Source organism: Microcaecilia unicolor, chromosome 6 (assembly GCF_901765095.1).
Source record: "Microcaecilia unicolor chromosome 6, aMicUni1.1, whole genome shotgun sequence".
Lineage (NCBI taxonomy): Eukaryota > Metazoa > Chordata > Amphibia > Gymnophiona > Siphonopidae > Microcaecilia > Microcaecilia unicolor.
In genome coordinates this window covers 316,021,583-316,038,155 of record NC_044036.1, presented here as the reverse complement: position 1 = coordinate 316,038,155, position 16,573 = coordinate 316,021,583, and the positions used below count along the sequence as shown (strand labels likewise).

General features: G+C 46.6%; 1 protein-coding gene across 4 annotated transcripts in view; it reads right to left on the bottom strand.

Annotated features, from left to right (window-relative positions):
* Positions 1-16,573, bottom strand: part of UNC13D (unc-13 homolog D) — a 118,077-nt gene that overhangs the window by 20,423 nt on the left and 81,081 nt on the right. For all 4 annotated transcript variants that reach the window (XM_030208244.1, XM_030208245.1, XM_030208242.1 and 1 more), the window contains exons 24-29: positions 14,680-14,886; positions 12,454-12,522; positions 6,820-6,899; positions 4,144-4,249; positions 2,761-2,832; positions 2,091-2,174 (exon numbers count right to left, since the gene is read on the bottom strand). In XM_030208244.1, the coding sequence (XP_030064104.1) occupies positions 2,091-2,174; positions 2,761-2,832; positions 4,144-4,249; positions 6,820-6,899; positions 12,454-12,522; positions 14,680-14,886 (618 nt within the window). The remainder of the gene's footprint in view (positions 1-2,090; positions 2,175-2,760; positions 2,833-4,143; positions 4,250-6,819; positions 6,900-12,453; positions 12,523-14,679; positions 14,887-16,573) is intronic.

Sequence of the window (16,573 nt, the reverse complement as noted above, 5' to 3'; positions counted from 1 at the left end):
TCTGTCTTACAAGTGCCCAAGATGACACAAAAGAAGAGAGCAAAATTAAAATAAATGGAAGATTATAACCCTGAGAGAACTGCTCAACGACAAGAAGATACTATGTAATTAAATATGCTTTCTCTTTGGCACTGGTGGAATGCTCTACATGCACTAACGGTGTTGGAAGCTAAAGAAGCTAAAACGAGTCAGCAAAGGAAAACACAATTTTGGTTAATATGGGAAAGTTATATCCAAAGTCTATCCTCTAAGGTACAAAGTACGGTGACTAATAATTTAGACCTTTCATAAAAGGTTTAATTCAAACCTACTCTTTAGCCCAACTCTATGAGGGGGGGGGGTGGTAGATGGGGTAGGAACGGGGAAAGGGGACTGAATATTACAGGAAGTAATCAAAGCACAAACCTCTCATGTTTGATCATGTGCATTATTGGTTCTGCATAGGGTGGGGGGGGGGGGGGGGAAGGATAAGATTAGGAAGGAAGAAATGGTAGCTATTAGACCCATACAATATAACCAAAGATATACCTTGATTTATTTTTTGATTTTGCTCACACCTTTTCCAGCAGTAGCTCAAGGTGAGTTACATTCAGGTACTCTGGATATTTCTCTGTCCAAGGAGGGCTCACAGTCTAAGTTTGTACCTGAGGTATATGGAGGGTTAAGTGACTTGCCCAAGATCACAAGGAGCAGCAGTGGGATTTGAACCGGCCACCTCTGTATTGCAAGACTGGTGCTTAACCACTATGGATGGAGCTTTATGTCTTGTTAACACAATGGGCTTAATTGGAATGATTGTGGTGAAATGGGGATGGGGGGGGGAGGGAGAGTCTTGATAGAAATATTATTGTCTAGTAGTATGTGCATTTTAAATGTTTAGTTTAGGGGATACCTCTCTCAATTGGGTTAATATATGGTACAAATTATTATTATTATGGGGATGAAAGCATGAGGGTAGGTGAAGGAAAGGAATGTTATATAAAATGTTAAACAAATAGAAGGTTTGATGCCTGTATGTATCTAATTGATCGTTCAATAACAACGTTTGAATCTAAATATGTTTTCTCTAGGACTCCCTGAATCCTGCTGGGGCTCCCCGTGTGACAGAATAAGGTGATCAAAGAGGGGGAACCGGTGATTTGTTTGATTTCTATTGATAACCTTAAGAGTGGACGGCTACCACACTCCTCTAGGTATTATTAGGAAAGGAATGGAAAACAAAAATGAGGACATTATAATGCCTTTGTATCGCTCCACGGTGCAACCGTACCTCAAATATTGTGTTCAATTCTGGTCACCACATCTCAAAAAAGATATAGTGGAATTAGAAAAGGTGCAGAGAAGGGCAACAAAAATGATAAAGGGGATGGGACAACTTCCATATGAGGAAAGGCTAAAGTGGCTAAGGCACCTCAGCTTGGAGAAACGACAGCTGAGGGGAGATATGATAAAGACCTATAAAATAATGAGTGGAGTCGAATGGGTAGATGTGATTCGTTTGTTTACTCTTTCCAAAAATACTAGGACGAGGAGGCACGCAATGAAGCTACAAAGTAGTAAATTTAAAACAAATTGGAGAAAATAGTTCATCACTCAATGTGTAATTAAACTCTGGAATTTGTTGCCAGAGAATGTAGTAAAAGCAGTTAGCTTGGCGGGGTTTACAAAAAAAGGTTTGGATAGCTTCCTAAAAAAGAAGTCCATAAGCTATTATTAAGATGGACGTGGAAAATCCACTGCTTTTTTCTAGGATAAGCAGCATAAAATGTACTGTTTTGGGATCTTGCCAGGTACTTGTAACCTGGATTGGCCACTGTTGGAAACAGGATGCTGACCTTGCTGGAACTTCAGTCTGTTCCAATATGGCAATGCTTATGTTCTTATGTTCTCAGCCGCCTCCATGGTTCACAACAGATTTGCAGTTTTACAGCCACAAGAGAGAAGTGCAAGTCTAGCACTCTCTAGCTGGAAATGTCTTACCATTCTGACCCCAACCACCTGAAGAGTAGGATGCTACATGTAGCCTTGGAGATCTTGTGTATATCAACCCCCAATTACCAGAAACCTCAGCACTCCTGAGGGTCTTTTACCTGCTGCTGAAGCCTCTTGCTGTAGTACTGCTGGATCAGTTTCCGACTGCTGGAGGAGTAGAGTTCCAGCTCACTCTCTAGGACCTGCAGGTGAAGCACAAATATGGGGAGGTGGGTAGCACTGGTTTTGGCTTAAATTTGTTGACATATTTGAATTTTTAACCTTAAAATCAGACTTTTCTTCAGTATATCCCCAACACTGTGAAAGGCTATTAGGACAGATGTTGCATCTTGGACCCTGTGACTACCAATGCATCTATTTTTTTTTGAGGAGGGGAGAGTGCAATCAGCTTCCTCAGATGGAATTGAGAAGGATGTAGGCTAGAGGGACTAGACTCATCTACTGCTTTCATTCTAAGGCAGAAAATGGCAAGTCACCATCAATAAAAAGAGGTTGGAAACCTACTTAGGATAGAGATACTACCTACTACTATCTACTGTAATTGTAATTGATTCCTGTACATTGTAAGCCACTTTGAGTCTGCTTATTGTGGAAAAAAGTGGGTTATAAATGTTCATAAATAAATAAATAAATACAGCCTGACTGCTTATTGCATGCAGCTGATCAGAAGCATAAAATCCTACAAACTAGACTCGACTGCTGTCATCTACCAGTCAGATGTCCCTTGTCTCCATCATTGATGTTACAGTGCTTTGTACAGGTTCTTACAGTGAAAGCTGCAGTGTGAAGGTCTCCCAGTGGCAATCCACATCCCTCTCCATGAAAGCAAACTTCCAGGCTCTGAGGCATGAGAAAATAAAACATTAGTGCATACAAGGGCGACTCAGCCTGCTCCTCACCTTGAGTTATACCTCCAAAATTCATTCCATTTTCTGGGGTGATCTATCGATTCTGTCGTCCTCCCACATGTCCTTAGAAGGGTAATTTGTATTGAGTTTGGCTTCTAAGGAGGAGAAGGAGGATGTAGGGGCTGAAATGAAAGTGCTCTACGGGACACTTCACATTTTGTGCCACAGTTGAGTCGGGGGGAAGTGGGGGGTGTCTCCCTTTATAGCTGGCTCAACCACTAGGCAGATTAGGTGTCTGCCTGGGGCAGCACAATTTTTTTTGGGGGGTGGGGGGAAGATAGTATGTCTACAAAAGGCCTATCGCTGCCAGCATGGGGCCTTGATCCATGAGTGGATGCTGGTGGTGGTGAGTCTTTTAAACATGCTGGTACCTCAGCAGGGCTGCCTCAGGGAAGGGAAGCCATTTCAACACCTTGGGAGGGAGGGAAGATGGAATAGGGAGGAGGGAATAGAAGATGCTGAACACCTAAGTTGTTGGATGGAGGGGAGAGGTGCTGGACATCTTAGGGCAAGGGCAGGAGCAAGGTGGGAGAGAAGGAGAAAGATGCTGGACACTTTAGGGAGAGGAAGTATGGAAGGAGAGAGATGCTGAATACCTGGGGAGGGAGGGAAGAGGAGATGATGGACATGGGGGGGGGGTGAGCTTTGAGGAACTCCTTGGTGGGGGGGAGGGGCACAAAAAGCTGAAGTTTTGCTTATGGAGTCAGATACCCCTGCTTCTCCTCTCCCAAGAATCTTATGATTTGAAGGAAGTCCTCATGATTTAATGGTGAAAAGGGGAACAGGGTAATGCAGGCAGTTTGCCACATACCTCCCTGGCCTCAGTAGTTGCAGCTATAGGAAACAACTTTTCAAAAATATTGAAGGTACTAAACGCAAAACAAATTACCCCTCCCTTGACACAGCGAAGGAGTTTGCTCAATATTTGGGGGTGCTCAAGTACCCATGGCACCTGGGGTTGCAGCTTGAGTTCAAAAAGAGCAGAATTTCCTCAGCCCCATGCAGGCTATATCAGAGGCCTGGTCCCGGCACCACAACTGTGTTGCAAAAGATGGCTCAATGATGTTACACCCTGCTCTCACCTGGAATTGTAGATCAGACCATAGGGTAGGGCCTTTATTGCCATTGGAGGGGCTACCCCAGCGGGGTGTGGCAGTTGCCTGGATTTACCTCCCCTAACGATGGCCCTGATGGGATGCTGACAGCCATTTCCCTCCCAGAGACACTTGTGAAGACAACTCACCTTCAGGGCAAACTGCAGCCTCTTGTTATACGTGGGTGAGGTCCGCTGCTGTTTGCAGACGTCAGTTAACACAGAGAGAACATGGGCCCACAACAATGTAAGGAGGCTGTGGGATATGGGGACAAAGACAGCAATCACCAACACACCTAAGACTCCAGCAAGATGTGTTTAAAATTTCATATCCACCTCATATTTTTAAAAATCTGTTTCACAACAGCAATAACATTTTTAATTGTAGGCATGAAGCAACCAAGATAAGGACTTCAGCTTAATATTCTAACTGAGGGGTTTAATTCCAGTTCCTAATGGATAAATGTTCCCATGACTCAAAAACAATCAGCTCAATCAAACATATAAACGGCAAGTGACCGACTCACCTGCAAATGCGCAGTAGAGACCCCTCTCTGTCCCGCCCTCGCGTCAAGATGTGATGACGTCAGAGGGCGGAACAGAGAGGGAAACAGAGTCGGAGTCACTGTCGGATGCTGCTGCCTGGAAACGAACATCGCGCGCACCAACCTCCACCCTCCCCCCCACCATCCCCGCTCCCACCCTCCTCCGTATTGGGCCCCCTGCAGAGCGATCTGCTGCTGCCTGCAGCGCTTTCACACGGAGGTGAGAGGCACTGTCAGGCGATCTGCTGCTGCCTGCAGCGCTTTCACACGGAGGTGAGAGGCACTGTCAGGTCAGTGCAGGGGGCCCTGCACGGAGGGGGGAGGGAGCGGCGGCGAGGAGGGTAGTTGGAAATCTCGCCAATTTTAACGGGCTTAACGGCTAGTTTGATATAAATTAGAACCATTGTTGGCAGCCAAAGTAGAGAACCTAAAGATTGCACAGGTCTGGAGACTAAATTACCCCTATGGAGTCCTGAAGGATGCTCCCTTTGGCACACTTGAAATACTAACGCAAGCACTAGTGACAAAGTTTGAGATTGAGATCATACCCATATATCCTGGTTGAAGAGTGAGGTTCATTCCTATTATGATATGTGCAAATCTAACCCTTCTGGAGACAACTTCCCTGTGATTCCTCTAGAGCAGGGTTAGGGCACAAAGGCGGAAAAGTGGAGAATACTTGTCCTATGTCCGTGTTCTTCAATACAAGGCCTAGGGGCCAATGGTGGCTCCTGGAGACCTCTGGGTCAACTCTCATCATCATTCTGGCTATTTTTTTCTGCTACTCTCTGCCTCTCTACCCAGTTCATGGAAGAAATGGGGAAGTGGATGGGAGGAAGAGACACTTGCTTGAAGGAAAAGACATTTCTCAACAGATGAAGAGAACATATTTGGAAATGTTCCTCTCCTTGAGGATATGTAATAAAAAGTCTGAAGGCAAGCTGGTGGGGTGGATGTCATTGACACACAGTGATCAGTTGTGTCATTGCCTCTCATGGGAAGATATTTGGTGGCTCTCCTTCAGCTCATTTGGATCCAAAGTGGCCCCAACTTAAAAATTAACAAAGACCATGGTCCTATGTAGTTTCCAGCCCTCTACAAAAATCCTAGCGAAGGCCAGTCTGATCTTATGGGGCACTGTGAAAACCAGAAAGGGAAAATCTCTACTGCATTGATGGTCAAACTGGTCCTTGCTCCTGCTCTCCCAGCTGATCAGACTTTCATGATATCCCTAATATGAATGATATCCATTTGCACACATTGGAGGTAGGAAGAAAACAAGAAAGGCAGAAGATCTGTGAAGCAAGCATGGCAGAACAAACAGCAGACCAATACATGTAGATAAAAGTAGCAAGGATCTTAACTCTACCAAATAAACTTATGCCTGACGTGGCCACGTTTCGCCAAAGGCTGCATCAGAGGCAAAACTAGAAAGGTAAAGTCAAAAGCATACTTCTCGGGTCTCCACTGGCAGGTTCAACTTAAAGAGACTGTGTTTAGTTGCAGCTAAAGATGTCATTACAGCACTTTAGAAGCAGACCACAGGACCCACACAACTGGACTGGTTGGTGCAGGTGGTTCATCTTCGTGATTTAGTAATTCTTACTGATCGCCTTAAGGGGAGATATGATCCGACTATGGAAGAGTGGATTCACTTGGCTCTGTCATTCTCTACCACAGACTCCCTGAGAATATAGTGAGCAAGAGTGGGGAGGTGGGTATTGGAGGGGGAGGGTTCGGTTATATAGGATGGAGTGTTTGCTTCTCATAAGTGATGGGGGAAGGGGTGGAAGTGGTGGTGGGGGGGGGAGTTTACATAAGTTGTATTTGTATGGTCTTGTTGAGCATTGGGTGAGATGGCTCTGTAAGTTTTCTTTCTGTCTTTTGCACACGTCTCTCTAGAGTAACAGTCTAGGTGAATTAACCTTACAGAAAGTCCTCAAGGGTATCTCCAGCTCTAAGGTTAATTCACCTAGACTATTGCTGTAGAGAGAAGTGTGCTTTTGAATCTGCCTCTGTAGTTTTGCCTCTGATGCAGCCCGAGGTGAAATGTGACCACGTCAGGCATAAGTGTATTTATTCCACATTGGAGGTAGTGCATACAAATTTTTCTTATGCACGTTCGTTAGCAAACTAACTGGCTATGTGGAGCTTGAAGACCAGTTTGAGCACCACTGTTGTCTGATGGGTGCCTGAAAGAGAAAAGGCCACCATTCATACCCGCAAGAGTCAACACTTGTCAGCCATACTGAGAGGGGAAAACTCGGGCACTGCAGCTCACCTTTTGAAATTCTCTTGGACCAAGTTCTCATTCATGTACTGCAGCGAGGCCTCCAGAAATGTCATCAAGGGGACAACGCACTGCCAGGAGAGAGTGACAGTGAGACGACAAATGAGGTGTACAGAAAGAGACAGACATACACAAGAGGAAAAGAGGGAGCGATTGGAGACAAGAAACAAATACAGCAATGGAAAGAAAAAGAATTGTAAATAGAATGAGGAAGAGAAAAATGAAGAGACATAGGATGGTGAAATTAACACAGAACACTTTTAGTAACTAGAGCTGGACATAACACAGTACATAGTTATGTATAAACAAAAGATTTAAGAAAGTACACAGCAACTTTCAAACCCCAATTTGGCTGCTCTGTCTTGGCAATGCTTTGTACGTTGCTGTGTACTTTATTCAATCGTTTTTTCGATCTCTTGTGTTTTTTTTACATTCAGAGGACATAGAGGTGAATATTCAGCTGGCGGTGGTGAGCGTTTTGCTGACCACCAGCAGTGTTATTCCAGGATATTCAATGCCAGGCCATTTCTGGGCTAGAGAGCTGCACGGGGACAGAAATTTCATCTGTCCCGCCCATCCCAACTGGAATCCCCTCCATCCCCACCCGTCCCCTGTACTAAAATAACCCGACTTGTGGTAAAATAACTCCTCTTAATAGTAGCCCATGTTGATAACTTCCCCTCTCAGTGCTTGTGGGGATTTCAATGCTATCAACCATATCCATTATTATTTCTTAGTGCTATTATAATTGCCATGGCGCAAGGAAAGGATAGGTAGGCTGGCCTGGCACTAGACTTCCGTGGGAATCCCGCAGGATCTGCATCCATCCCCGCGGGAGTCCCGTGGACCTGGAGGAGATCCCCACAGGAGTTCTGCTGGAACTGCGGGATTCCCGCTAACCCCATTCCTGTGCAGCTCTCTATTCTAGGCTTCAGCATTGAATATCCAGTTTATGCGGAGCCGGCGAACACATAGCTGGTTAAGTCGATACTCAGCACTAAACCAACCATGGGTTTTCACCAGTGGCATAGCCAAGGGTGGGCTGGGGTGGGCCCAGGCCCACCCACTTTAGGTTCAGGCCCACCAACTAGCAGCACACCTATAATGTGGCTGGCAGGGACCCCAAGCCCCACCAGCCAAAAACTCCCAACAACTGTTTGCTGCCGGTGAAAATCTACTATTTAAAAGGTATACGGGGGAGAGGGGATGTTTGAAAGACCATATGGCATGCAGGCGAGAGAGGGAGAAACCAAATCACTTGTAGAAGAAGGTGGAGTTCTGCCCACCTACCTTGGGTCCAGGCCCACCCAAACTTGAGTGTCTGGCTACGCCCCTGGTTTTCACATAAAGACAGGGCTTTTTTTGAGGGGGTACTTGGGGATACTGAGTACCGGCACCTTTTCCATTGTCTGCTAAAATTAACCCACAGAACCCAAGTTTTATTTATTTTATAGCATTTGTATCCCACATTTTCACACCTAATTGCAGGCTCAATGTAGCTTACATAGTTTTGTTAGCATTGTCATTCCCGGACATCAGATACAGTTAGTATTGTGCAGAGATTAAGTAGGGAAGAGAGAAGAAGGAAGGGAGTGATTAGGGTAGTTATAGAAGGTGAGTTTTCATAGTTGAATGGGTTGGTGAGGTGAATTAGTGAGGTTATCGGTTCTCGGTTCTCATTGTAGGCTTTGTTGAAGAAGTATATCTTCAGAGATTTGCGAAAGATAGTTATTTTTAATGATAGAGCTCAGGTTCTAAACACCAATTATGTCTTGTGATTGCAGATTCTGTGACTGGTTGCAGGAGGCCTGGCTATTATGGGGTGGGTCCCTCAGTGATCACCCTACTCCTGAAGGGTGGCCTAGCATTTGAGTACCGGCACCTTTTTTGCTAGAAAAACCACACCGCATAAAGATAAGGACTGTGCTTTATGTGGTCCCATTTATGCGGTTACTCTGGCCGGTTAAGTGCTTAATATTGGCACTTAACTGGCCAACTGCTGACTCTGCCCCCAGAATGCCTCCAAAATGGCCAGTTTTCACTTGGGCACTAACTGCTAAATTTCTGTGGCGAAAACCAATTAAGTACCATTGAAAATGAGCAGATAGCCCGGAACATACAATTTAATCGGTCAGCGGCCGTTCTGGCCTGTTAAATCATTGTGAATATTGACCAGAGAGTGTCTAGGTTAATTGGGCAGGAAGGTGGCTATTTGTCTTTATCAAATGATGGCACAACTCGGGCAGAAATCACACCTACATTCTAAGCATAGAATCTACCCCTGCTCTGGATCCCACCTAAATGTCAGAGCATACTTTATAAAATACACTAGTAAAAAAAGCCCGTTCCTTATTGAAATGAAACGGGCGCTAGCAAGGTAATAATCTTCTGCCATTCAGGTTTTTAACGGAAGTGTTAGGAGAAATGTGCTCTGATGGTAAAGAGAGACAAATCCAATGGGGAGGGGGGCGGAGGGGTGTGTCTGTCAGAGAGAGAAAGAGAGAGAGAGTGATTAAACATTGCTCTCCCCTTCTGTTCTGTCCACTTGCCTCTTCCTTTGATGTCTGTACCTTGGAGTTCAGTGTGTTTTTCGTGGAGCATTTTTCTCCCCTTCCAGAGTTCAAGTTTCTTGAAAGTGAGAGTCCTGTCAGTTGGTTTGTATGCTTCCCGCCACCCTGGTCCTTTGTTCTCTGGTCACGGGCATTACTATGCAGCCTTCCCTTCCCTCCGAGGGCGGGGCAATGAGAGCGAGTGCGATTGCCTGTGGTTGGTCCTTTCTCCTTCTGACGTCGCGTTAACATGCAGCTTTCCCTGCCCTCGGAGAGCGGGGCACTGAGGGCGATTGCGATTGCTTGTGGTTGGTCCCTTCTCCTTCTGACGTCGTGTTTCTTTGCCTGGTAACTACACAGAGTTCCCTCAAGGGCGGGGCAGTGATCGGGAGTGCAATTATGAACCCTACGAACACTACACGGCTTCACTGCCACACTGCCACGGAGCCAGCTTCAGAACGTTGGAGGTGCAAATTATTATATTAGATATGTAGATCACAACTCTGTCCAAGCCCCGCCCCTGAGCACACCTATGGGCTGGCTTGAATTGCCCATGTTTTTAGGGACAACCCAATGTTATAAGAGGCTCTTTCCATTCATAAGTCTTAAGGATGGAATCTATCTACATCTATATATAAGCAGTATAAAATGTTTTGTACATTTTTGGGATCTTGCCGGGTATTTGTGACCTGGATTGGCCACTGTTGGAAACAGGATGCTGGGCTCGATGGACCTTTGGGCTTTCCCAGTATGGTAATACTTATATGTACTTATTTTTTTCCTATTTCATGCATGGCTCTTAGTCACTTATAGTTACTGATCTGACAGACCATTTTGCAATGATGATCATCACTTGATACAAAGGTTGAGGCTGTGCCGGTTCTTATGAGCAGACTCAGATTGGAGGACACGCGCTCAGAGTTTTTAGAAACTGCACCCACACAGATACGGGGTTCTCCTGATACGCTGCTACCCCAATTATTTGTAAGGTTCACTGCTGTGGGTTTATCCAGTGTGCCAGTGTGCTTTAATAAGAAGTGAGACACCCTACTCATAGGCGCCCAATATAAGAGGCTTGGAGAGGCTAACCAGCTTATAATTGAAAAAGAAAAATGCCTATATTGTGACCCAAATCGGGAGATAGACGTTTATCTCACAAAAACGAATAAAGCGGTATAATCGAAAGCCGAATTTGGACGTTTTCAACTGCACTCCGTCGCGGATGCGGACAAAGTTGATGGGGGCGTGTCAAAGGCGTGGTGAAGGCGGAACTGGGGCGTGGTTATCGGCCGATCAGAGATAGGCACCTTTCGCCGATAATGGAAAAAAAATATGCGTTTTTAGCGAGAATTTAGGGCACTTTTCCTGGACCCTGTTTTTCCATGAATAGGGCCCCAAAAAGTGCCCTAAATGACCAGATGACCACTGGAGGGAGTCGGGGATGACCTCCCCTGACTCCCCCAGTGGTCACAAACCCCCTCCCACCACAAAAATATGCCGTTTCACAACCTTTTATGTTCACCCTCAAATGTCATATCCACCTCCCTGGCAGCAGTATGCAGGTCACTGGAGCAGTTATTAGGGGGTGCAGTGGACTTCAGGCAGGTAGACTCAGGCCCATCCCCCCCACCTGTTACACTTGTGCTGGTAAATGGGAGCCCTCCAAACCGCCCCCAAACCCACTGTACCCACATGTAGGTGCCCCCCTTCACCCCTTAGGGCTATAGTAATGGTGTAGACTTGTGGGCGGTGGGTTTTGAGGGGGATTTGGGGGGCTCAACACCCAAGGGAAGGGTGCTATGCACCTGGGAGCTCTTTTACCTTTTTTTTTGTTTTTGTAAAAGTGCCCCCTAGGGTGCCCGGTTGGTGTCCTGGCATGTGAGGAGGACCAGTGCACTACGACTCCTGGCCCCTCCCACAAACAAATGCCTTGGATTTATCCGTTTTTGAGCTGGGCGCTTTCATTTTCCATTATCGCTGAAAAACAAAAATGCCCAGCTCACAAATTGTCGAATAAAACATGGACATCTATTTTTTTCGAAAATACGGTTCGGTCCGCCCCTTCACGGACCCGTTCTCAGAGATAAACGCCCATGGAGATAGACGTTTTCATTCGATTATGCCCCTCTAAGCCTCCCCTGCTGTGCTCTGAGGGGTTTAAATTGTTGATTTACCTCCATCTTCACAGCAGGAGCTGCAGTGAAAGCCCTCTAGCCTTGTGTAACCAGTTGTAGAAATTGGTTTATGGTTTGTTTACCTTACTGCTGGGAGAGCAAGGGGGGTTGGCTGGAGGTGTCTTGGGTTGCCAGGGAGATATTTGACGAGGATGACTTCCTGACCTGCACTGAGGACAGATAGCAGCAGAATTGGATACTGGGCCAGCATGATCAGAAAAAGTCACCAGGCAACAACGGTAGAAAAGATCATTTTATTTTCATTATAGTGTTTGGAATATGTCCACTTTGAGAATCAAGTGCTCAACATTAAAAGTTTATATTTAATTTACTTATTTATGGCATTTTATCCCACATTAAACATGAATTAGGGTGTTTTGTGGCTCTACATGAGAATTGTGATATTATGATCCTTGTTTCATATTGTTGACGGTCTGCATATTCCGTATGGGTGGTATATTGGTGTATTAGGTTCTGCCCAGTGTAATATTTATGGTACAGTAAGGTTCTGAGTGTGTTTTTGCACAAAGTTGTGCATAGTGTTTTGCAGTTGAGCGATTGTGCTTAGAATATGCTTTGAGCAACCACTTTATTCTTTGACATATGATACATATCTAATATCTAAATTTAATAAAAGGTATTAATTGTGATTATTTTATTTTTATTTATTTTTTCTGTGAGCTATCAGACAATTATGGGTTTAAGCTCCACCCCTGGCCCCACCCCTAACCCCGCCCCCTTTAGCCTCCCCAAACAGTTGGGCCACCGACCGCCTATGACCCTACTTCTCCACTAGGCTAAGAGGCAGAGGACAGTGACAGGACAGGAATGGACAGATCACATCAATTATCCAATTCCACAAGAAAAACGAAGCCAAATGCTTCCTTGAAGCCCTTACTTACATCTGCTGGTTCTCTGGAGTCACTGCAGGCAGACAAACCCCGGATGTGTTTGATGATATCAGCCTCCAGCTGTCAGGACAGAGAACATGGTAAAAGGTTTGGCTAGCCTTTACAGCAGAGCTGTTGGACACTTAACAATAATTCATCTAGCCGAGCATGCTTCTCACATGCACCTGCTGCTTCCTGCCTTCCGCTGCATGTAGGGGGAGGTGTTTCTATTTCGGAAACCTCATCTACCTTGCCAATCCCCCTCTTACAAACCTCTTGCTAAGCTGTTTGTCATCAGAAACCTGAGTGATTACCCCAGACTATCCCAAATGTGAAAACAGCAGACATGAATAAATAATTTGGTAAAAATGTTACAGCTTATGTGTTTGGTTTGGCCTTCCCAGATCAGGTGCCTTCTTTTGTGTCATTTGCCAAATTGTCTCTCTGCATGTATCTTTTCTGTTACTACTACTACTACTATTCAGGGGCGTATCTGCTTGGGGCCTCAGGGGCCTGGGCCCCCGCAGATTTCGCCCTGGACACCCCTACCGCTGCCAACCCTCCCCCTCCGTTGCTGTCGCCTACCTTCGCTGGCGGGGGACCCCAACCCCCGCCAGCCAAGCCGAGGTCCTTTCATTTCTTCCACTAAAGCTGGCGCCGAAAGTTTCTTCTGAGTCTGACGTCGCTGCACGTTGTACGTGCAGGACGTCAGACTCAGAAACAGAATGAGCTTCATTCTGTTTCTGAGTCTGACGTCCTGCACGTACAACGTGCAGCAACGTCAGTCAGACTCAGAAGAAACTTTTGGCGCCAGCTTTAGTGGAAGAAATGAAAGGACCACGGCAGCTCGGCTTGGCTGGCGGGGGTTGGGGGTCCCCCGCCACCTGACGGAATTCTTTTACAGGCAGCCGGCAGCAGCAGGAGGACGTGGACCTCGGCTGGCGGGGGCTGGGGTCCCCCGCCAGCGAAGGTAGGCGACAGCAACGGCGGGGGGAGATTGGCAATGGCAGCGGCTGGGGGGAGGGGGATCGGCAATGGCGGCGGCGGGGGGGGGCTATAATGTGCCCCCTCACTCTGGCCCTGGCCCCCCCTACCGCCGCAGTTCAGATACGCCCCTGCTACTATTTAGCATTTCTATAACACTACAAAAGCGTACGCAGCGCTGCACAAACATAGAAGAAAGACAGTCCCTGCTCAAAGAGCTATGTAATAAAAGTGAGCCAAGTATAGGACAATCAAGCCATTGTGACATCACTGATGAGGTTGGCTCTTATTGGTGGCCTGAGGCATTATGACATCACAATATTAGCTCTGGTTACAAGAGACTACTACTACTACTATTTATCACTTCTATAGCGCTACAAGGAGTACGCAGCGCTGCACAAACATAGAAGAAAGACAGTCCCTGCTCAAAGAGCTTACAATCTAATAGACAAAAAATAAAGTAAGCAAATCAAATCAATTAATGTGTACAGGAAGGAGGAGAGGAGGGTAGGTGGAGGCGAGTGGTTACGAGTCAAAACCAATGTTATCTGTTCTGGATAAATATATTTTTGGAATAGTGGGATATAAGAATGCTGAAATAAATAAAATAAACAGAAACAAGCAAACAGTTAGAGAGTAGTTTTTGTACTGTTAAAACTCAACTAATGCGTCTTTTCTAGGGCTCACCCATAATTTCAAAGCTAAAAATAAAACTGTATTCCCAGTGAGAGCTTTTTAAAAAAAAATGCTACAGAAAAGAATCTGAGTGTAGGGAGAAGACTGGCCCTTTATTCTCGTCTGCTTAACAAATCATGGTGCATTTGTGTTTGGAAAGATGAAAAATGAATTCAAAACTGAAAGGTCCCATACCTCGACCGTAACTGCTCAGGTCCCGTGTATAATAGGCAAGGGTGAAGCTATAGAAAGAATACATGCATGTTCTTTAGGGATATCCTGAAACTGACTGGTTCAGTGGAGCTAGAGCAGGGGGGTCTCAACACAGTACTTGGGACACAACTAGCCGTTCAGGTTTTCAGGATATCCACAATGAATATACATGAGACAGATTTGCATACAATGGTGGCAGCGCATGCAAATCCGTCTCATGCACATTCATGGTGGTAATCCTAAAAACCCAACCGGCAAGGGATGCCTCCAGGAAAAGGTTGGCAAGCACTGAGCAAGAGGACCTGTTTGAGCAAATGGGTGATAGTCTTGCTTGTAACAGAAATGAGGGAAGATAAAGAAAGCTACCTTTTGTGCCAGGGCCTGCACCACATCACGGATCTCGTGGTCCAGGCAGGCCACGACGCTGTCCAGCTGATTGTGCAGTGTGTGCTGAAACTGGTCTGGCCCTACCATGTGGGCCACCTTCTGCTCTAAATGCTCCCAGTCCAGCTGGGATGGAAGATTCAGAAGCACCATACGCAGCTGTTCAATGTTATTCACCACCACACAGAGCTGAGGGGGAAAAAAATCATTATAATTCAATGTTCCAACTTTTGGCTAGCTTTGCCTCCCTACTTGTGGGTATAGAAGATCTGAGAAAAGACCACTATACAAACATCTCCTGATTCATCTGTCTGCTAGTGAAATTTCACTTTTCCTGTGGTCTCATCAGCAGACAGTTCTGAAATGAATTTCATGCTTTCATAAGAGAATTATACTTAAGCCAGAACCATTTACTACTACTACTACTTAACATTTCTAGAGCGCTACTAGGGTTACGCAGCGCTGTACAAATTAACGAATAAGGATGGTCCCTGCTCAGAAGAGCTTACAATCTAAAGGACGAAATGTCAAGTTGGGGTAGATGAGATTTCCTGAGAAGAGATGTAGTGATTAGGTGCCGAAGGCGACATTGAAGAGGTGGGCTTTGAGCAATGATTTGAAGATGGGTAGGGAGGGGGCCCGGCATATGGGCTCAGGGAGTTTGTTCCAAGCATGGGGAGAGGCGAGGCAGAAGGGGCGTGTTCTTCCATGCAAGGCCCAAGGGCCAACGGCAGCCCCTGGAGACCTCTGGGTCAGTTCTCATCATCATTCTGGCTTTTTTTTCTGCTACTCTTTGCCTCTGTACCCAAGCTCATGACAGAAAGGAGAAAGTGGCTGGGAGGAAAAGCTTCATGCTTGAAGGACAAGGCAATTCTCAAAGATGGAGAACGCATTTGGTAATGCCCACCTTCTTGAGGATACTCTCAATAAAAGGTTTGAAGACAGGCTGGCGGGGCAGATGTCATTGACAAGCACTGTTCAGCAGTGTCACAGCCTCACATGGGAAAATAGTTGGCAGTTCTCCTTCAGCTCATTTATTTCCAAGGTGGCCCTGACTTCAAAATGAGTGAAGACCACTGATTTAAGGAGAGAAGTTATCAAGGTGAGATTTTATTGCTCCTTGATTTATCATGGGATTCAGAAACTTGTGGTACCTCAGTACTGTAGGTAGTTGAATCCCATTGTAGAATAATGCTGCTTGTGAGCCAGCTCACAAACAGTGTTATTCTATGCAGTGGCGTGCCTAGGGGCGCTGACACCCGGGGCGGATCGCCGATGCGCCCCGCCCCCCCCCCCCGGGTGCAGCGCCCCCCCCCCCTGTGCAGCGCCCCCCCCCCCCCCCGGTGAAAGGACACCCCCCCACCCCAGCGAAAGAACCCCCTCCCCCCTGGGTGCACGCCGCTGGGGGGGTGCCGCACGCCGGTCAGCGTAGTTCGTTTTCATGCTCCCTCTGCCCTGGAACAGGTTACTTCCTGTTCTGGGGCAGAGGGAGCATGGAAACAAACGACGCTGACCGGCGTGCGGCACCCCCCCAGCGGCGTGCACCCGGGGCGGACTGCCCCCACCGCCCCCCCTTGGTACGCCACTGATTCTATGTGCCCGAGAGTGTTAGGCTTCAAAGCTGTGGCTTGATGCTCTCAGGCCACATCTTACAAGAGCCAGCAGAGCTTCCCCACACCCACAGATGCAACTCCCACTCCCTCAATCAAAGCCCCAACCTCCCCCCCTCCCCCAAAGGACCTACCACTTGATGCCCTGGTTGTCCAGTGGTCATTGGACAGGAGCAATCCCCAGTCGCTCCTGCCCTGTTTGATGCCATATCAAAAATGGCGTCCTTAGTGGTGGTCTCACATTACTAACCCCATGATCAAGGAAC